Genomic DNA, 21,429 nt, shown 5'->3' with positions numbered 1-21,429 from the left:
CTTGACCTCTGACCTCAGCCTCGAGTGAAGGCGCTGGTCTGCCTCATGCAGCTGTCCGCAGACACTCAGATACTTACTGGGAGATGAGATCGATGCATGAGCACACACCAGCAGAGCTGAAGTGAAAGTTTGCACAACGTTAAGCCAGCGCTTTGCATTGTGGGACACAGTAAGTGAGGTAGGCTGGTAGACATAGGTGTTTGCATACTGCACGCTACATGCTACACTGGTATACTGGTATAGTACAGTGAGTATGTGGCCAGTGATGATTCGGGTGTGTCCTGTTAAAAGGGGGTGAATACTTACTTAATACTGCAAACGTGTATTTTATATTTGTTCTATAATTAATTCAGATCTGTCAAAACAAATGTGTAGTTCTGTAGGGACATTTTGACGCAGGAGGATAAAACCACATACCACCTTAAAGCCACCTTTTAATACTAAAGGTGGTACGGATCTGATACTACTTCATTTCAGGAGTAAAGGAGAGCGAGAACAGGAACATAAATACAAAACAAAAATAAATCAAGCTGGTAAAAAAAAACAAGTAAATTCATCTACAAGATGAAAAGAGGAAATGAGTAAAAGTCTGGATCTGGATCAGGCAGTAATGTCGACACAGGGTGCCTCTAATCAGCGTTATTCACTCAACAGAGACTGAAGTGTGCTGATCGGAGCAGCTCCGAGGGGTCCTCTGGTCGGTACGAGTGGCCGCGGTGGGCTCTCCGCCCCGCTGCCCCCCGGCTCATCCACATGTTGGCGGTTGTGTAAGTCACCTTCAGGTTTATACGCAGGTCAAGAGGTCGTTACGAGCCGTTTTCACAGAAGACGTCTTGACGTGTCACAGGTGCAAATAATAAAATGGATGATGGCTGAATCCCATTTAGCTGCTTCAGCCTCGGGGTCCTGGTGCCCGCTGGTCACACTGTGATGTTCATTTTATTAGGAACACCTGTGATTTCCTACTGGGACGAGTCAAAATGTCTGCTGTGAAAAAGACCGACTGATTGATATCTTTGACAAAGGTTGGACCAAAATCACATCGTCCAAATGATGTTACATATTATGGCAAAACGTATATGAAATATACTTATATGTGAATAGTATGTGTGATGGTCTAAACTAAAGAAGAAGCTTCCAACCACATCTGACCGTCTTCGTCGGCTACTGGAATGGTTATAGAAACATTTTGTCCTCTTTAGACTGAAGGGAACATGGTCAAAATATAAAAATCCTTTATTTCATGACAAAACACAAGTTGTCACACACAAAGACCCAGCAGGGACACTGCGACTGTGTTCCCGTCCAACTGTTTCTATGCACGTTTTCGATTTTTGTGCTTAAAAAAGTTGCAACAAAAAAGTGACATGAAGCACGAGACTTAAATGTGTGGCTTTATATTCCCACCACGTTTTCCAAATGGCTTCCTGTTGTTTGACTGCCGTTCTTTTAATTATGTCCTTTCTGTCTTCTTCTGCAGCGGTTTAATGGAACCTGACCGGAGAATTAGCTCTGTTTTACTATGTTATGACACAATTACAGAAAACAACATTTGTACATATAACCTCAGTACGACTTCCTGATGCTTATCAGGTTACATGATATCAATTTCATTTTTTCAATATCTTTTGAAACTTCTTGTTCTGAATAGATAACCGCTGTGAGAGTAACCGCCATCTTTGGGAGGGGGCTTCTTTTTCGTATGCCCCGGCCTCCACTGAGAGCCTATCAGTGGCTCTCAGCCCCAAGCTCATTGGTTCCTGCTGCAGACATAAATCTTGAAAAAACAGGTCACAAATAAACAGGTTTTTTTTCAATAATTTCATAAAACCGCTCACTGTAGTTTTTTTTAACTTAAACGTGAGGAAATAGTGCATTTGTTGGGGACTATTTTCAGCGGCGGATTAATCCACATTTGGTGCTCCAGTGGGTATTTGGGGCAGCAGGACGGTGTGTGTGTGGGTCAAACTTAACTACAGTGTGTGTGTTCATGGTAACAGTGTGGCTCATTGATGGAGCTGATGGCGCTCCCAGGCCTTGGATACACACAGAATATTTGTTATTAGGATACATTCATGTTGGTTTTGGTCTTTTAATGGGATTTGTTGACTGTAGGAAAAAATATAGAAAAAGAAACACACACAGTTTTCAGCCAGACACAGGTGTACAGGTGTGTACGGGCTCATGTGTTATGAAAAGCTCTGCCATCAGAGAATCGGTAGTCCGGGAGACATGATGCAACAAATTCACCGGAGCCTTTATATCATGTTGTGAAGGAAGCGTTACAAAATGGAAAACGTGGCGTGAGATGTGATCTTTGCAACAACAGGAAGTCCTTTTATAAGACGATGATGGTTTTCATGAAGCCGCAGCGCAGCCGGCTCAGGGAAAGTTTACTTACAGAAAAATCACTGACTGAGACACATTCTGTCTGTGTGTTGGATGTGTGGAAGCCCACGAATGCTACGCTGGCAGGGCATGAAAAAAAAGAAAAAGAAAGCAGCGCTGCAGTGTGAAAGCAGCCTCGTTGTTTCCTTGGGAACTGAGAGGAGGCTTTCCATCTCCGAGCTGAGTGCAGCGAGAGAGCGACACTGACCAATTAAGAGGCGAGAGGGCCGGCGGTGCAGCATTGGTAAATTATCTTCAAGAGCTTTTCAGTCACCTCAGTGAAGAATGCAATTAAAAAAACAAGAAACCCGACGCCCAGGGAATTATTAAAGCTTTTGTCTTTGCTTGATTTGAAGTGCGCCCAACTTTTTAATCAAATTTCATTGAATTTCTCTCAAAACGTTCTCCATCTTAATTGACAGCATATTTCTTTTTCGTCTTGCTGCACTAATGGAGTGACACTCAAAGTCTATTACTCTTATTAGAGCTATTATGGTGCAATTGGGTAAAAGGGACATTCACGTTGTTAAGATAATAAAGTCTGATTTTTGTGCATACTAATACATTCATAAAAAAAACATTAACGCGTCTCATTTATCCCAGATGAATGTTAACGCCGCAGACTGGTATTTTACGAGCTTCAGGCGACTGGCGTGAGACCGTGAAGTAGCCAAGAGGTCTGCAGGTGCTCACTGTAACAGACACATTTTAGGAGATCATGAGTTTTGAGCTCGAAAACATTAAGATCAATGAAGATGACGAGCTTGTGTGTGCATATAGATAAATAAAACAGAATAAAGCTCATGGAGTTTCCAAAATGTAGCGTGATGATGATGATGATGTGAACAGCTTGGGGGGGTTCATCCCTCATCCCCAGCAACAGACCTGTCTCTTGTTATTTCCTCTTTATTTATTATTTGTTTACGTTTGTTAAGGGAAGCATAAGAGCTTTCGTGGATTCTTGTAAACGGGCCAAGCAGACATGAGATCTGGTGTTCTGCTAAGTTGAATGTTACGAAATCAATGTCTGCCTCCCTTAATCACTTAATCAGTCTTCACCGGCAGCTGCTCCTTTTGGGTTGTTTGACTTGTGATCAACACATTTCATTGTCAAAAGCAATCACCGTAACGACGCCAAGGTTAGAAACAAACAAAATAAACAACATGATTTAAAGCGGCCGTCGTCGTGTTTCGGTCATTAAAGAAACACACACAGGCCGGAATAAACACAGACGCCTCCTCAACCTTCCAAATCATACTGCCAGGAAATCACCAGGGAAGCAGAAACATGTCGATGATGTTTTCCAGGAGACGTGGGGGGTCACGTTGACCTTCACACAGACAGCGTCACGTCCTCTGAGGAGACTAGCAGAGTCAGCGACATATCTCAGAAACTCGTCAACAGACGGAAATGAGACTTGGTGGAAGTTTTGGTCGTGAGGAGGAAAAAGGGAACACGTTTGAAGTGAAACGATTTAACACTGCGTCGAGGCGTCTTTTCTACTCACACATTCTTCTTCCTTGTCAAAACCTGGTGCCTACATTACCCACAATGCAACTTGACCGCTGACGGTTCGATCAGAGGTTCGGGTGCAGCAGGCTGCAGAGGTCTGGTAAACTTCTTATAGCATTCATTCATTCATTAAAGCTGCTCTAATAAATATTTGTGTTCTGACTATTGATCACATGACTCCATAGTGGGAAAGGTGTTGATCATAGTGGTGAAACCACTAACTCTGCAGTTTTGACTGAGGAGCCTTTAGCATGTTTCTGTGCGGAGGTGTTCACTCTCTAAATGCTTGCTAGTTTGGGTTTTATAGTTTGAAGAGTTTTAGGTTTTAGGTTCAGGATCTCATGAGGCAACATGGCAGGGTGGAGTCCTCATGAGCTCACTTCCTGGCCGTGACAAACTGTGTTTTCCACAGTGGCTTTCCGCCGTAGCTGTGGAGTAAAATGCGCCCTCACATGCGTTTGTGAAGCTCTAGACATGCGTTACAGGACGGACAAACTCGCTGCACTCCTTCTGAGGCGCCTCTGATGTCGGTCCAAGAGGATCTCATGTGATGTTTTCAGACCACTTGATGACCCACAGGCACCGCTTGATCCCGGCCCTCCCAACACCTAGAGCAAGCAGCAGCCAGCCACATGTTCAAACCCATCCAGCAGAGATGGAGAGATAAAGCATGAGGCTGACACAGAGCAGGAGGACTTTACCGTCCCATTAGCATGTAAACACGCGTGTTGAGGCCTCCCAGTGAAATGTGCGAGTGCTCTCTGCTGCGAGAGAGGTTTTTTAAAGCGCTGAGATTTGTGCGAGTCCTGCATGTTTGGGGGCTCTAGGATCCAGAATGGGCCAGTTGTGGAGCAGCTGTTACCCGGGGTTACAATCTCCGCAGGGCAACAAACGTCCACGCAGCCTCCCAGAGTCGAGCATCTTTCCTCTGTGCTCAAAACCACCCACCTCTCTCGCTGTCTCTCTCTCTCTCGCTGTCTCTCTCTCTCGCTGTCTCGCTTTCACTGCTTTTTTTCTGTCTCCCACTCTGTCTCAATCACGCTCTCATACCTCTGTCCTCACTCCCCCCCCCCCCACACTGCTGCTTATGGAAATGGCCGCCCCTCGGCTGCCATCGGATGTCAGGGCGGTTGAGAGGCTGAGAGTGAAAAAAAACAAACATTCGATGCAACATAGGTGGCACTTGTGCTGCTCAGCGTTGTGAACACTCTAGTATCCGGTGCAGCACTTGTGACTTAGTTGTAATGTGTGTGTGTGTGTGTGTGTGTGTGGACATGTTTGTATCCTCTGCTCTGCACTGGCATCATGTGGTCACTTGAAGTACTGCAGTCCTGCAGAAGACGGTTCAAGTAATAATCTGCAGCATTTGTCAAGTGAATGGAAGGTCAGTTGACCAGTTAGAGCCGTCTGTGTTACATCGACACACACGTGCTGCTGCTCGTCTGCATGAATCTGAGCTGATGAACGAACGTCTGAGGACCAAAATGTTGTTGATAGTGAGCGGCAGATTGTTTGGCTCTCTGTGGAGATTTCCTGAAAGCTTTTCTATTATCTGTTCAGGGTCTTAGTTCAGGTCTTTAGTCTGAATCACCCAGAACACATGAAGGCAGACAAAAATAAGCGCCTTGTGATTTTATCCCCTGAACGGCAAAGATGATTTCCTGCAAAATGGTGGTTCATATAAGAGAACTCATGAGCACATATGTTAGGTACGAAAACATTTAACATACGGAACAAATAGCTGTTTAAAAAGCGTCATCAGGTACTGCAAAATACCAACAACAGAAAAAATAGGAAGAGACAAAAAAAAGGGCAAAATACAAAATGGTGGTTTTTGCAAAAAGGAGAACGAAACTTAAATTAAAAAGCTTACAGTGAGCCAATAGATAGTTACTGTCCAACAGGGGGGCGTTGTCATCACGCAACCTAATATTTGGAACAAGAGATCATTTCTTCTCGCGTTGATTGTGTTTCACGAATCAAATGAATTCAAACGCCAACCAATCCGTGAGCACGCATGTGAATCTTCTTCATGACTATCATCACCATCAACGCTCACAAATCGCTTGAGTGAGTCATTTGGTCACTAAGATGCAAATTAAGAACAAACAAATAACACACAAAAGAGGAAATAAAAAGCTAAAAGAGCTTCAGTAAACATGAAATACTAAAACCAGTGAGGCTGCAGCTTGCAGGCACATGAACTGAAAGGCTTGTTGTTTTTGCTGGTATGTCAAAACAGGGGCTGCAATAATTACCAAATAATTGGATTTAGTCTCTTAAAATAGAAGGATCACAAGAGGAGGTGCACGTGGAAAGGGAGATTTTGTGAACAGGGTTGTGTTTCAGCGCTCCACACAGCGCAGACCTTTATGTTAAATACGTCTTTCTCCATCTCGCCATGGATCCTCGCGTCCCCCCACTGATCCCCACTGTTGTTCACGATGATCCTCAGAGGGTCTCTGTGGAAACAGCAGCTCTCAGGAGCAGCAGTTCGACTTGCAGAGTCTAGATATTATCACAGGATTAGAGTCCTGGAATAGTTTCCCTCTGGGAAAACAAACAGCAAGCAAACTCATGACCTGAGAGACGAGCTAATAAAAGACACCAGGCTCTGGTTTTGGGTTTTCTGTCAAGGGTTAGGTCTTCGTTTGAGAGAAACATCCCGTCTCTTGAAAAGACGGGATAATGCTGGTTTTAGACCGCACACTCTTCATCTCTGTAAGCCAGCTTCCAGAGTATCAACACTCAATAGTCACAACAAGCTCCTGGTTTCTATGGAGACTCCACCTACACAGCCAGCAGTGGAGGCAACACGAATGCGTTCATAATACCCCCCCCCCCCCCCCAGCCCCCCATCTCCTCCCCGTGTTTTAAATGCTGCTGCTGCTGCCAGCTGCTCGTCACCTTCCTCTGGTGTCTGTCAACACGCTGCACGCTCGTCAGTGAGTATTTACACAGAGACTCCATGTTGTATCGCGAGTGTTTACATACAGAGGAGCTCTCCTGTCTGCAGGTCAGAGGTCAGAGCCTCGTCATCAGCCGGCCAAACTCACCGTTACATAACACACGTTTGACAAAAACAACGGCTTCTTCTGCTGGAGGAGAAACCTTCCAGAGTTCAGAGCCAACACCTGGTAGAAGGTCGGCAATTAAATATATTTGAATATTCAGTCAGTTGCTTTTGAAAAGCAGAAGAAGAAATTAAAGATGCACTCTGAGCTGCAACAGTTGTTGTCATTACTAATTAATCCACTGATTATTTTATCAAGCGATTAAAGCAACTACAAGGAGTTTTTAACTGCTAATTAACCCAAAGTTTTTTGTACATTTGTTTGCACTCAATTAGCTGCACAAAACTGCAAAATGATGATTTAACCAATAAGAATGAAATGAATTAAAGGATATTTTTCAGTCTGCACCAAATAAATATTAATGCACATCACTCAGCGCTGGTGTTATTTATCTTACCAACAGCTAAAAACCTCAAAACTCTTTAAAGCTGCTACGCGCAGAATTTAAAATGTCTGACTTGGGCGCCCCCATGTGGTCACATCAGAGAAGACACAGGGTACATGCCAATTCTCTTACTCATTACATTGTTCCTCACTTCTTGATCGATCGGGAAATAGTTAAATAAGTTCTTCCGTCTGTGTACCGGAGGGTGTAAACAGCTCAGGGTGCTCGCTCATTCAGGAGCCTCCGTCCTGTTGAGAAGATGCTTCGTGTTCATTTACACGTTGTGTTTTTCCTGCGTCTGTGCTGTAAAACTGCAGGTGAGGCTCAGTGTTCCCAGCGGCATCATCAGGTATCAACTGACAGACCTGCAGTAATTAGCATCCAGCTCAGAGACGAGGCCAGTTTCTCCTCCAGCGCTGCGATGCAATGTATCTGTGTTCATATGCTGATGTTTGTGCACATCTGTGCTGATCATTAGTAACGTTTCAGGGTTGTGGTTTCACACACGGATATGAAGAAGCGGCGAACAAAGTAAAAAGAAACCAGCCACTAAGTTTCAATATTACTCTAAAGGCTTGTTGTTGCGTTCGTACGTTAGCACATCTGCCCGCAGCTTTAACTGAATCTCCAAGTGAGGAAACACCTTCAGCACAGAGGCTTTATTTAGCTCCTCCGCCACAAAGGAGGAATGTTGGAGCTCAGCGGGGAGAAAACTGGATAATTGTTTCACTGTCGTTGGGCGTCTGTTTATCCAAAAACACACCAGAACAACACGAAACATCAGTGAGCCGAGCTTCTACGTGCTGAGCTGCTTCGTCAGTCACGTGGCAGCCGGACAACTGATGGATTAATAACTCAGAAACATCGTCGAGAGTCAATGTTTTTAACAAACACATAACACAAACAAACTCAGGGGATAAACTGTAATGGAGAGACGGTTTCTAAAAGACTGCAGTGTTCATACGGGCTCTAATATTTGTCTTTAGGAGTGAGAAGTTTCTCCCTTTGTCTGTTGATCCATATTTTAAGATCTTGTTCATCTTTTCATTTTATTGGCTAAAGAGGATCCTGCTCCTCAAAGTCTCAGATGACACAGATCGCTGCACGTCGTTAAGTTCTTCATTTCATAACACCTCATAGCTTCTGTTTTATATACTGTTTACCGCCTCCTTTAAAGCACTTTGTTGCTTTTGTTTTGAATGTGCAGCAGTGTTTGCTCGCTAGCTAAAATCATTTACTTCTGCAACTAGAAGAGCAGAGCTTTATTTTACTGATGCGACTTAAATTTGCATATAAACTAATTAATAGTTAAATATTTAGAATAAATGTTCTTTGCAACTTCGTCTCTTAACTGGGACTTTTTGCTATTTTGTGCCGCTTTCAGTTCAACTTCTCTCTTTTGGCTCCTGTATGTTTTCTGTTGTGGTTGTTTTTACCCTCTTAAATAGTTTTCTTGTTTAGTAAATTGTGCTCCTGCATTTAAAATATTGAGAAAATAAAATTCAACGAATGGAAAAAATATAAACAAACTAAGAGGCAACAAATGTTTGTATGAGATGGGATGAAACGGTTGAACTCTGTTAAATCAATGTGTAAAATATTCTTTAGCTCCAGACTGATGATGAGAAACACTAATCAAGAGTACAAAACAAACTGAACCCTGGTGTGTTTTTAGGATGCAGCCATCTTGTGTTAAAGGACAAAGTTAATCTGCTGCTTTTCAATCATCCGACAGCCTATCAAACGTCCCGATGCTGCCCCCCTGTGGACAAGAGTGGAACTACAACCTGTGTTCACACTGACAGTTGTTTGCCGCTTTATTCAGGATCAAAAATTAAACCTTGATTCCGACATTGAAACAAAAGATAGAGAAAAGGGCTTTAAATTAATTTATTTAAAAAAAAAGCATTTCTCCACTGAAGCAGAACAAACATCACATTTTTTTCCTTTTACTATTGTTTGGAACGTGTACAATCAGAAAACAGACTCGCCAGGTCGCCAGAACAGAGTAAAATAATCAAGCAAAGGGGGTTCTGCCAACACCACAACGTCAACACAGCCGGGAGGAACGAGGGGAGGGAGAAGAAGAAGAAGGGTGAGGGGAATAAAAAAGAACAAGAAGAAGAAGAAGAGGAAGGAGAAGGAGGGAGATGAAAACACAAACATGTAATCAAGTGCAGGTCTGGTTTGGACAAAGCAGGTCTTTTTTCCTCTGTTCAATTTACAGTTAACAACGTCTCTGTTGTCGGATACATGCAAGGTCAACATCTGGAACTACACATGGAGATTTCATATGCTTATATCGGTTATCTGTGCAAGTATTAAAATATGTAGGTATAACTAAGCAAATGTCGTATGGATATGTCAGAACGAGGGGAAAAGAAACAAATATTACAAAAACTATTACACTGCTTCACCGAACAGAAAAGGAAGTCCACATGAAAAAAGTGAGATTTCTAACTTAGTTACCGAAATGTCATTGACCTCATCGTTTTGTACGCTTCCTTTAATTAAATTATTACTTATCTAGATGAGTGAAAATACATACAAAAAAAAAAAAATCCTATGCTCCACATTTGAACAACAAAATACTGCATATCTACGTACAGCTGCGATAAAGGAAGGTCAGTATTGTGAGAGGCTAGCTGCCAGAGTTTCAGGAATATTGGCTCCGAGTTGATCCCTTTCTGAATGCGTTGACGGTTTTTTTAAATTTATTTTTTTGTTTTTTTTTTAACCATTGGATGCTCGTCGTGCTCGTCGCTCGGTTGGTCGCTTCGTCCAGAGCCGTCCCGACGGGTCCGGGGAGGATGTCGTCTGCCGGCTGCCGGAGTCTCCTATCTGCTCTGAGGTAGATACGGCAGAAAGGTGGCGTCCGGCCCGAGCTGAGTCAGGGCCTCTCCCCGATGGACCACTTGAGGTCAAAGGTCAGCTCTTAAGGGTTAATTGTTGTTAAGGCTTCCTGTGGTCTTGGTTTAGTCACTCTCCTGTTTCAGTGGCTCACAGGGGACACCTTTGAGTTCATCTTTGTCCCATTTCTTTATTTTGTTCTCAACCCACATTCCAGTCTTTAAAGGGGTGGACATTATTTTTTCCTTTTGATGCTCTAGAACAGATAACCCAAACTGAAAATGAAAAAGAATCCTCTCCGTTTGGCACCTCGGGAGTCAGTGGTAGAAGGAGGAGAAACAAAACGAACGACAGGGACGAGAGAGAGAGAAACCGTGGGGGGAGGAGAAGGTGGTGGTGGTGGTGGGGGGGGGGGGTCGTGTGGTGTGTGGTCGCACAGACTAGTTGAGGTGGCTGCCTGGGTTCTTAGCTGCCGACGAGTCCGAGTCTGCCGCGGCGGCCGGGGTCGGGGCCGCCTCGTCCTCTGATTTGATGCGCTTGGCGTCCGGCTGTTCGCCGCCCAGCTGGTCCCCGTTCTGTCGTTTGGTGGGGAGGGAGGCCGAGGCCGAGGCGTGGGTCGCCAGCAAGTGGAGGGGGCTCGCCACAACTGGAGCTGAAACTGGAGGAAAGAGAAGGGACGGGGTTAACACTGTCACAGCTGTTCAAACCGCGGTTAACCACCAGCCGCTGGCAGGAGGCCTGTGGGACGTGCGGTCGGCTCAGCCGTCAGCGTGGGATCATAAAGACCTCAGGCAGAGGAAGTCTTTAACATGACTCTCAGAGATCTTGTGGTTCGCTTGAATTCTTTGGGTTAATAACCATCATTCAAACTTCAAACTCGAGTTCAGTTCGGGGGGTGGGGGTGGGGGTACTGTACTGGGTTTCTCACCTGAGCTGGCGGGTCCCTGGATGGCAGTGGTGATGCTGTGTGTGCCGTTCTGCGTGATGGCCTTAATGGGCAGCTGGTGCTGACCCATGGGGGTCTGCTGCACTATGGTCACAGTCTGCAGGGGGGTGGAGGACTGGGTGCTCTGGATGATGCGACTGGAGCCTCCTATAGAGGTGATGGTGGGAATCGTCTCCACTTTGACTGAGAGGACACAAACATTTGAACAACGGCTTCGTGCGTTAGAATACAGCGATGGTTGATGCTACAGCTGACGGTTAAACTACCTGCTTTATCTCATTACAACCGTTACCTTTGTCGAATTAGAGACTGTTCCGTGACGCCAACGATTTTAACATTTTAACGACATGATAAGAGGGTTGTGAGTTCAGCCCTTGACGGATAAAAAACCACCGCGCTCACCTTTGACCTCTGTGTGCTCTCCGTTCTCCAGCAGCTCGCTCTTGTTGATGATGGTGGCTGGCTGGGCGATGACGGCGGAGCTGAGGGACCCTGCTGGGATCTGCTGCAGGACGTGGACTGTCTGGACTGCGGGCTGGGAGGTGCTGGTGCTCACTGGGGAGGCCATGGTGTAAGTCACTGGCTTCATGGTTTGAGGTAACTGACGCTGGACTGCTATGAGTACCGGCTGGTTGTTAACAGGCGAGCCTGGAACAGATACAGAAGAACATTATTATTATTTCAGGAAACATATGAACACCATGTGGGGCATTCAGGCTGTGCCAGAGAACAGAGGGAGCTCTCCGTATTCACATCCAGGCCGGCTAATGTTTGAGGCCGTTTTCAGAAGTATCAGAATGTGTTGTTCATGTGTGACGTCCAGAGAATCGGCCAAGAAGCAGACGAGTTTAACAAGACCTGTAATTGTTTTAACTGGAGGCTGTGAAGATGTGAGTGGCAGTAACATTTAACAGCCTCGTGTAATTCTGATTCTGACTTTACGGTTTTACAGTGAACTCTACTGATGAGGTTTGTTTCATACATCTATTGTAACATTACTGCTTTAAAGGATCCGCTTAAAGACAGAAGTCTGGTGAGTGGAGACAAAGTGAGTGAAGCTCCACTGAATACCAACTTTAAACCACACTGAGAGGGAGAAAGACAAGGGGGGGGGGGGGGTCTCTCATACCTGGTGTGTTTTGTGCAAAGCGTGCTTCCTGGATGACTGCCAGTTTGGGCTGGACCACCGTGGTAGACACCGGGGCAGGAGCCGAGGAGGTCTCCAGCTCCAGGGGAACCGGGGAGCCCTCCCGTGATAGGCTGTCGGGGGTCTGGATGCCGCTGGAGTGAGCGGAGAGAACCCCCGAATGATTGGGAGACGCCGGGGCACTCCTGAGGGGCCAGACGGACCGGTTAACTCTCAAACATCAATACTGGTATTCGTCGTTTTTCCCTCGTGTTTTACGGGTCAAAACGTACGGAACGCTTTAGCTGTTAAGAGCTTCCTTTAACACTGAGAGATGAACAGAATGCACTCTGGGAAACTAATCTGAAGGATTCTGTGTACATATCAAAGCAGGAGTGTGAGACAGCGGGGTGAAACCAGACCTGGAGGAGAGGGGTCCGTGTGGGGTCCTGAAGCAGGGCACGCCCCGGGGCCTTCGTTTCCTGAAGGCCTGCTCGATGAGCTTGCCCTCCGAGGACGGGTCTATCCTCCAGAACGAACCTTTGCCCGGCTCCTCCTGCGACCGCGCCACTTTGATGAAGTACCGGTTCAGCGACAGGTTGTGACGGATCGAGTTCTGCAACAGAGGAGAAGGCCGAGTGGGGAGCTTTATTATTGACGTCTTACTGGTCGTTTCTGCGGCCGTGTCTCCGGTGCAAAGGCTCCTCGGCAGGTCTGTTATAGTTGTATAACCATCACTCACCTGCCAGCCCTTGTCTGCAGTCCTGTAGTAGGGGTAGTTCTTTGTGATGTGATTGTAGATTCCGTTTAGTGTGAGCTGCTTGTCCGTAGCCAGTGTGATGGCCTGGACTATCAGCTGTGCATAGGAGTACGGAGGTTTGGAGTCATCCTGTGGAGCAGAGGACAAATGCACGTTTATGAATCGCACTACATCCACCCTGTCCTACACGCAGAAAACAAACTGTCCTCGTGTCAGCTTCCAGATATCAGTAACTCCTCACTAGCAAAGATATGTGTAGAAAACAATCGGATTATTTCCTGGATTCATCGTTTAGTCTAAATGTGAACAAACCCCTGTTTTCCAGAGTGCAGGTATTCAAATGTCTTGTCTTGTCAGTTTACAATATGAAACTGAAAAGCAGCAAATGCTCACATTGCAGAAGATGCAACCAAAAACTATTGACATTTTTTGCTTGAAACAATTCATCAATTATCAAGAAAAGGTTGCCTTTCAGGCTGCAGCTCCAAAATCACCAAACTGTGGCTGCAACAAGACACGAGCATTTCCTCCTCATCAGTTCATCTTTTGCCCGTCTGACCCAGTCGGTATGATGCACCACAGATCAGTCGAGTTGGTCAACACTAAACATCTTCCTCTGGTGATAATTACACTTGGATAATGTTGGAATTTCCTCAGACTCTCGGTCGATATACTTTGTACACAAGAGCAACCAGAAACTAACAAAAAAGGTGAGTTATTGTGTCTGAAATGTGTGTCAACAGTAATATTTAAAGACACATTTAAAACCAGTTTGAGTGGGATTTAAATGGAGCCCTGTGGGTGTGTGTTAGAGGCCAGTGAGTCAACGTCACACTCTAAAGTGAAATAAGTGCTGAAGTGTTGAAGGTCAGGTTTGACTCGTCCCCTCTCACCTTGGGGCTGTCCCCTCCAGAGGCGTCTTTGTCGTTCTCAGGCTGGGAGTTGTCATTCATGAGCTGCAGCTCTGCAGAGCTGACCATGCGACCTCCCATCCTGTAGCCTGAAGAGCCTGCGCCCCGCGGGCTGGAGGGGCACGAGTTAGCAGCACTGCAGGGAAAACACAACGAGACTGTTAGCTGCCAACAGACTTACTGCAAAGATTATTTGCTCTAAATCAAGAAATAAACAACAGGCCATAGGTCTGGATTAAGCGCTTCAACCTAAAACATAACCAGCCTGGGGTGTCCCAGAGGGGGCACAGTTAGGTTCCCTGGCTCGGCTCATCCGCAGTCTGCTGCAGTGACACGCTTTTGGCCGATATCTATGCAAATCGCCTCCCAGATCGTCTAGAAATACTGCAGTCACTTTAGCAGCCACAATCAGGCCTAAAGCACCAACGCGTTCAAATCTTAATCAAGACTAATTATCCAGTTAATAGACTGAGTAACCAGCGGATGAAGAGGCTTCATGTAGGCGACGATTTCCATATTTAACGTCCATTTCAGTTCTCAGGGGACTCTGGAGATGTTGGTAAACCAAACAAAGAGGCAGCCGCGCCGGATTCCTCCGTGTGCTGCACCTGCTGCCTCCTTCATTACGCTGACTGTTAATTTGCCAACAGCAAACGCAGTTTATCATATAACCTTCAAATGACTAGTACGACAGAAGAAACCGGGCTGGTTTTCAGCCATCTGGTCGAGATCAGGGGTTGAGAGGATCTAATAGTCTGAGATGGAGGCGCCTCCCTCTCTGAGCCCTGCAGTCGGTGAACTAAGCCTAAGCTGATCACCACACAGGGGCCATGTCAAGGTCAGCTGACACCTCAAGGTCAACAAGGGGCTGAGTGGGAGTGACTTTTCTCACCACCGTGCACCACTATAGGAGCTTAGATCCAGAAACTGGGTTTACAGAACGGATGGATAGAAGTCCTGAACTTAGGGAAAGCTCCTTTTAGGGAACGTAATACAGCGCTGCTTTTGGTGTTTGGTTTGATGTATTAACAACATTTTATTATACTTATAAAATACAACATCTCAAACTCCGTCCTGGACTTATTTCCCTTGTTGTCGCTGGTGTTCACCAACCTTTATCAAGATGAAGATGATGATGCGCAAAAAGTTGTTACTTTTCTTGTTGAATTTACAATTCCGGATAAACTAAAACTACCTCCAGTCGGGTTAATCTTCAAAACTAGCCTCAAACTTCGTTTCCATCGTTTCTAATCTTTCCTCACATACAGAAAAGTCACTTCCTGCTCGCTTCAAGCTGGTGAATACATAATAACTTGCAGCAGTGAGTACCTAATGGTGCCAGTAGGCGATGGCAGGGGGCTCATTAGGTGAGCGATGTTGTCTGGAATGTTGATGGTCAGCGGGGAGATCTGGGGCTGTACTGGTTTCACTGGGGACTCTGGAGCCTCGCGCTTCACTTTCTTCCCACTGGACAGGGCTGTGAACGTGATCTTGATGTTTGTACTGGGGAACCTGAAAGTGCACCTGCAAAAGGAAACAGACACGATTTACAGCCAGTGCAGAGGCAGGCGTTAAAGAAGACGGCGTTTCAAAGGCAAATCAAATCACAGAGCACATAAACCTGCGCTGTGGTAGAACCGTTCGCTGATTCGACTTTAATTAGCTAAGAGAGACAAGGTGTAAGTTAATTAAATTTGAATACTGATGCAATGACTGGGTGAAGCTGACTGAAAATCTTTGTGGGAAACAGCAGGACCCATCACAGAGAGCTCTATGTTACTACACTGCAGAGGACTGAGGCAGGCTGGAGCTGGTGGCCTCAATGGGGGACAGGCCTAAATGAGGCCGAGTGGTAAATATAAAGACATGCTTAATGCGCAGTAGCCTCAGCAGCATGTCGACAATTAATGGCAATGCACACCTCTATTCTGAGGTTTTGAACTGTGTTGACTGATTCATCTGTCCATAACAGTCAACAGAAAATGAACTGACGACGAATAACTATAACTGTTAAAAAATATATATTAAGTATGAATGGTAACTGTTCAATACTTCCAGCTTCCTCCAGCGTTTTTAAACATGAATGAATGAACATCTTTGGGCTGTTGGTCCGTGACTAAAGGCTCTAAGAAACAAAAAATGGACATTTTTGCTATTTTCTGACATCTTAAAGACCACATTATAGATAAAAAAGAAATACTGGGTGGTTAATTAATAATGCAAAGCAATACTTAAAAGCTCAAGCAGTTATTTAAATATCTAAACCGCTGTGGAACTTATTTCACTCTTCTGTTATACCCAACGTCCTTTCCTACATTTCACACAATGACGCTGAACACACAGCAGAAATTGGGGTATGGGCTTGAAATGCAACATGCCTTGTTGCTGCATTGAATGAGGCATCTCTGCCTCTGTGGTGGATCTACTGCAGGGCCTGTTGCCCCCAGTAAACTGGGTTATCTTTCTTCTCTTCATTAACGCAGGATTGAGAAGACATCGCGAGCTGATAATCACGACACCAAACCATCTCAGATATAATGTGAGGAGGCACTTTGGATTCGACGCAGAAACATTATCACAACACACCTTGAAGCCAGATCAATAAGTCAGGGTAAGGCAGATAAAGCTTATCACAGATATGTAGTATTGGCGTATAAATCAGCTGATAAATAAGACTATAAAATGTCCCGGTCAGTAATTATCATGGTTAAAACTGCATTAAAAAATATATATTGGATCCTTATTTATGTTACATGCATATACAAAAAAATCTTAACTATCTTGCTATCAGCCTCAATAATCCAGTATTGCACAGTGTTAGAGTGTAATGTAGGATTAGATTTTGTGGTTTGTGTTTGAATTAATCTGAATCACTTACGTGTTTAATTCTTATTTGTTTAAACTCAATTTTGTTGACAAAGAGGCGGCCCTGTCTCGTAGAGCTGCAGATGATTGTGACACTCGGAGGGGCGTCATGAACACCTGCGCAACCCAATGCAACGGGTCTGCACCATCAGCGTTTCTCCATTTGAGATGCAGCAGAATTAAAAACAAAATGGACTCAGGAATGCAAAGATGTTGCCAAGAGAAACTGATGTAGTTTGAAAGGAGGATTCCTTGTAAAACCAGGCTCATAGTTGGTATACTGTAGACGTCTATATATGTGGGATGAAGGGAAACCGTCGCGGGGAACATTCACAGACACCAGAGAAAAGAAGGAAGGCTTCTAAATCCCTGTTAGGATCAGGCTGCCTGACACCCTGGAGACGGAGCAGGCACACGTTGGTTTTCATTTAGTCAAAGAGTGCCAGGCACAGCAGCTTTTTTTTTTTCTTCGCCGGGCCCTCACAGCGCTGGCATCTGCTGAGAGAACCGTTTCCCCGACACCTACATCTCAAATTAGCTTTGCCACTCACGGGAGGAGACCGAAACACTTCCTGGAGACGGACTGGTGAGGGGAGACACTTTCATTATGCATGTGCCCTCCGAGCACCCTTTCAGGAAGGGTAGAGACTTCTCTGTGGATCTGATAAAGTTGTGGAACATCCTTAAATAACATCAGAGCCTTTCTCAATATCTAGCAGCTGTGTGTAACTGACAGAGTGGGGACAATGAGATCTAAATATATCAATAAATAATAAAATATCAAAAACAATCCTCTTCTTTTATGTTCTTCCCTGTGTTTCATCATGCTGTTACTGAACACCGCTGTACGTTCACAACACAAACAAGCTCGGCTGTCACCAACTAGGGCAACTTTGATAAGGACATATTGAATAATGAGTATACAGTGTATTACATAGGCAGCATATGTTTGTTTAGACTGCGTCTGGTCCTTTTCCCTAAAAGTTATGGGAACTTATACATATATATATATATTAATGGAGGTGGTCTTTTTTTTTTTCCACCCGTCTCTACAAAAACACTAAAAACAATACTTTTCTCAATACTTTGGTTTGAGGGACAAATGCATGTTCTTTCTATACCACATCCTTTTCTACTGTAACAAGATACGACAAACTTCTCAAACACATCGTGTTTAATGTTGTATTAACACAAACCGCCTTAACAACATTTCCAGATTAGTTCAGGAACTATCACTATCTCAAATCAGATACCAACTGTTGATACTTGATGCTATGGACACCTTTTGGTTGGTGTGTGGCCAAGACTAAATGTTTGTATAATGTTATTTTGTGAGGCTTTTGAGAAGAGGATGAGACCTAGGTGATGAAGGCTAACTTATCCATATGAATGCAACTGATTATCAATGAATCTACTGGTTGTTGTTTCAATGAATTACTACTTGTTTAGTCTATAAATGTACGACCAACAGCTCAAAACACAAAGATATCAAATTCACAATGATCTAAAACCTCACATTTGAGAAGCTTGAAGCAGCGAATGTTCAGCATTTTTGCATTTGAACGATTAAGATAAGGAAATATCTGATTAAAGAGGAAGTAATCAAGCCTTAGGATCTGAACAATGATTCAAAACTAACTGTTGATACTAGACACTTACAGATACTCAAATCAACAGCCACATATTGGCCTGTATTCAGGAAGTTTCCATACCTAGCCCTGGCATCTACTCGTTTCTTAATTAACTAAACATTTCAGCATGCAACACAATACTTTTAATTCATAATTACACACTTCTAATTGTCCGGGTGAGGCTCAGTGGTATGGAAAGCTGTGTCCATGCTGTTGATTATCCCCCTGAAAGCATGCATTCATTGAAGCCTCTTTATCAACCCCATTTTTCCTCCTGTATGAACAATGAGGCCTGAACTCCAAAAACACAAAACGCACAGTTGCCATGCTGCTAAGCTGTGAGGACGGCAACAAACTAAGCTTGTTCAACTGAAAACTTTCACTTGATTTCCACCCCCACCCACCCTGCACAAAAAAAAAAAAAAGAATGTAAACAAAAGAAGACAGCAAGACAGGAAAGGGTCTCCAACTTGGAGAGAATTTGCGGGTGTGGGAGAGGACAGGGAGGGGAGGGGGGGCTGCTTCTCTCTGTTTACATCACCAAAGAGGAATCCCTGGAATACAACCGAGCTGTGCCCTGAGCCACAGCTCCACGAGTCCTCTCATTCTGTCAATCTGCATCTTCAGCCGCTATCGTCTTATCGCGGACAGTGAGGGTCGTTTAAGTGCCCTCTCTAGCTTGAGGATTACAGTAAAGCATGTGAGCGTAATGCTAGGTGGCGTCTTACATATGGAAGTCCATGTAATAAAGACTGTTGCTGATTAAAAGCTCTTTATTGGCAGTCGGTCTGATCAATATGATAACATGAAACCACTGCCGTTCCTTCCTTGTTCCTTGTGGTGCCTACATAATGAAATGCACTAGTGTGTGTATATATATATATATATATATATATATGATTGATTATCACATTTTGTGTGTACAAAATAAAATTTCAGTGGTGACATCAAGTCAAAACAATTTTTTTCTTTGTGCAGTACAAAAAGAAAGCGGTTTCACGTTGAGCGATTGCACAATAACAGAGCCGTGTGGGAAGTCAGGCCCGTGCTGGCAGGTCTGTCTACGTTACAAATCAATTTAGTGAATAAACTACAACCTCTTCCTGGTGTGCTGAATCACAAATAAATCTGCCTGGTGAAAATGTAAACAGGCTGGTTTGTTTTAGTTTTCACCACAGATGATCTTCCCATTCTGGTTTGTAGTGTAAATTCTGTGCGTGGGACTAACAATTACTTTCAGCGCCTATTATTCTGTCAATTACTTTTTAACTGATTAATCGAGGACTTTGTTTTGTCCAGCCAACAGACCAAAAGCCAAATATATTCAATGTAGAATGATACAAGAGAAAGGTAGCACATCTTCACATTTGAGGAGTTGGAACCAGCAAATGTTTGATAAATGACTTAAATAATGACATTATTAGCAAAATTGTTGAATAATTGCTTCATATTGCTTGTGTTTTTTTCTGACCAACAGTCCAAAACATTTGGTTTACGATATTATAAACCACAATCCTGGCAGAACCCAGCTTGTTATTACTTTATGGCTTGTTTTTATCTGTGACTATCTGGATCGGTCACACAAACATGGCCTACATCCAAACCAAGCAGCACATGTTTACTGGAACACAAATGCCAAGTTTTGCAACCCATTAGTAAAATGAATACAGATCAGGGTTATAGATTCCTCTGTGTGATAAATGCTTTTTCTTTTTTTTTTTGAAAAGCATCGCATTTCACAACAGCACATTATCAACAATCCTGAAAGTTAAACAATGGCACGGTGCAGGCTACAACCTGCACAACACAGCTCAGAAACTTTCTTTTAAGAGCTAAACTAACCCCCGTGACAAAAACGTTTACATTTTAATTTAAATTCTTGTTTAATGGTTAATGTTAGCAAATTATTGGTGAAATACAAGAGCTAGCATGACTTCGGCTGAATTTAATAGAGGCCAAAGGTACCGCAGGCTCTGCTGTTGTGAGCCGGCAGGGCGGGGACGGGCTGGTTTGTTTACGTTTACCGTTAGGGGTCGAGAGGAGCCCCATTCACAACTACGGGGAAGCTGCAGCTAACTGCTAGCTAACATGTTTGCATGACAACAAGGATGAATGTTTACAGTATCACGAGGCATACATTTTTGACTCAAGAGTGTCCACGTGATAGGAAAAACTACCACTAGTCAATATCAACAATAGCATCCCCATAGCCACGAGCTAGCTTATTTATTTAGGCTAAGTAGCTCCAATACAGACACTGTGGTATGCGGCTAACGCTAACTTAACCACAGGAGGGGATGTGGAATGGAGGCAGGCGGCTAATTAACACTGTTGCTAACAAAAATGTCAACAAAGAAAATGGCATTGGGAACAGGATGCGGAGTTCTTGCTAACATGCTAAAACACGTGGTCCTCTCGACCCTGCCGGCCAATATAAACCCAATGTTGTTAACTGTTAACTTTAGCTGGCTGGCTACTAGCGCTAGCATCCACATGTTCACCAAGAGGGGGAACTTACATTCGTGGTAGCTGCAGAGGAGGGGCGCCCCGTCTGAGGAACACTCCGTCTACAAACACCCCGTTTTTACCGAGACACCTCAGGTAGAAATCCCCGCTGCCGGTGCCGTCGTCGCTGGCGGTGAATATCTCCAGATGCCTCCGGGAGATGAAGCTGGAGTGGCCCATACTCACGTCCACGGAGCCCTGAGACGAGTTCCGGCCGATGGTCACCGAGCGCTTTTTCATCATGTATTCGAATTCACGGCCCTCGAGCCGGGCAACCGGCCCAGACGATCCGCTCACCACGGCCATGTTCGGGTTAAATTATCTAAACGCCAAATACTGGGGCAAATAAAACACCGGTGTACGGACGCCCGACTGTGGCCTTTCAGAGGCGTGTAAATGAAGTAAATCTACAAGAGGGGCATCAAATTCAAAACAGGAATTTAGAGGGGAACATGCGAGGCCAGGGACAGCGGCT

General features: G+C 44.5%; 1 protein-coding gene across 2 annotated transcripts; it reads right to left on the bottom strand.

Moving 5' to 3' along the window:
* Nucleotides 1-9,235: 9,235 nt before the first annotated feature.
* foxk2b (forkhead box K2b) lies at nucleotides 9,236-21,429 on the bottom strand. 2 transcript variants are annotated; one of them, XM_070922686.1, is made up of 9 exons: nucleotides 20,968-21,429; nucleotides 15,283-15,477; nucleotides 13,936-14,089; nucleotides 13,025-13,171; nucleotides 12,705-12,898; nucleotides 12,286-12,488; nucleotides 11,559-11,804; nucleotides 11,139-11,339; nucleotides 9,236-10,868 (listed from the first exon to the last, which is right to left on the bottom strand). In XM_070922686.1, the coding sequence occupies exons 1-9, from the start codon at nucleotides 21,258-21,260 to the stop codon at nucleotides 10,651-10,653; spliced, it is 1,851 nt and encodes a 616-aa protein (XP_070778787.1). In that variant the 5' UTR covers nucleotides 21,261-21,429; the 3' UTR covers nucleotides 9,236-10,650. The 2 variants fall into 2 exon arrangements, with proteins under 2 accessions (XP_070778787.1, XP_070778788.1); XM_070922687.1 differs by having other exon boundaries at nucleotides 9,236-10,856.

Source organism: Enoplosus armatus, chromosome 17 (genome assembly GCF_043641665.1).
Source record: "Enoplosus armatus isolate fEnoArm2 chromosome 17, fEnoArm2.hap1, whole genome shotgun sequence".
Lineage (NCBI taxonomy): Eukaryota > Metazoa > Chordata > Actinopteri > Centrarchiformes > Enoplosidae > Enoplosus > Enoplosus armatus.
Note: the sequence above shows the minus strand (reverse complement) of the source record. Positions and strands in the feature narration are given on the sequence as shown.

Coding starts and splice junctions, on each gene's coding strand:
- foxk2b (XM_070922686.1), bottom strand. CDS start 21,260: ATGGCCGTGGTGAGCGGATCGTCTGGGCCGGTTGCCCGGCTCGAGGGC. Junction 12,489..12,704: donor CACGGACCCCTCTCCTCCAG/GTCTGGTTTCAC, acceptor CTGGCCCCTCAG/GAGTGCCCCGGCGTCTCCCA. Junction 10,869..11,138: donor CCAGGGACCCGCCAGCTCAG/GTGAGAAACCCA, acceptor TCTTTCCTCCAG/TTTCAGCTCCAGTTGTGGCG.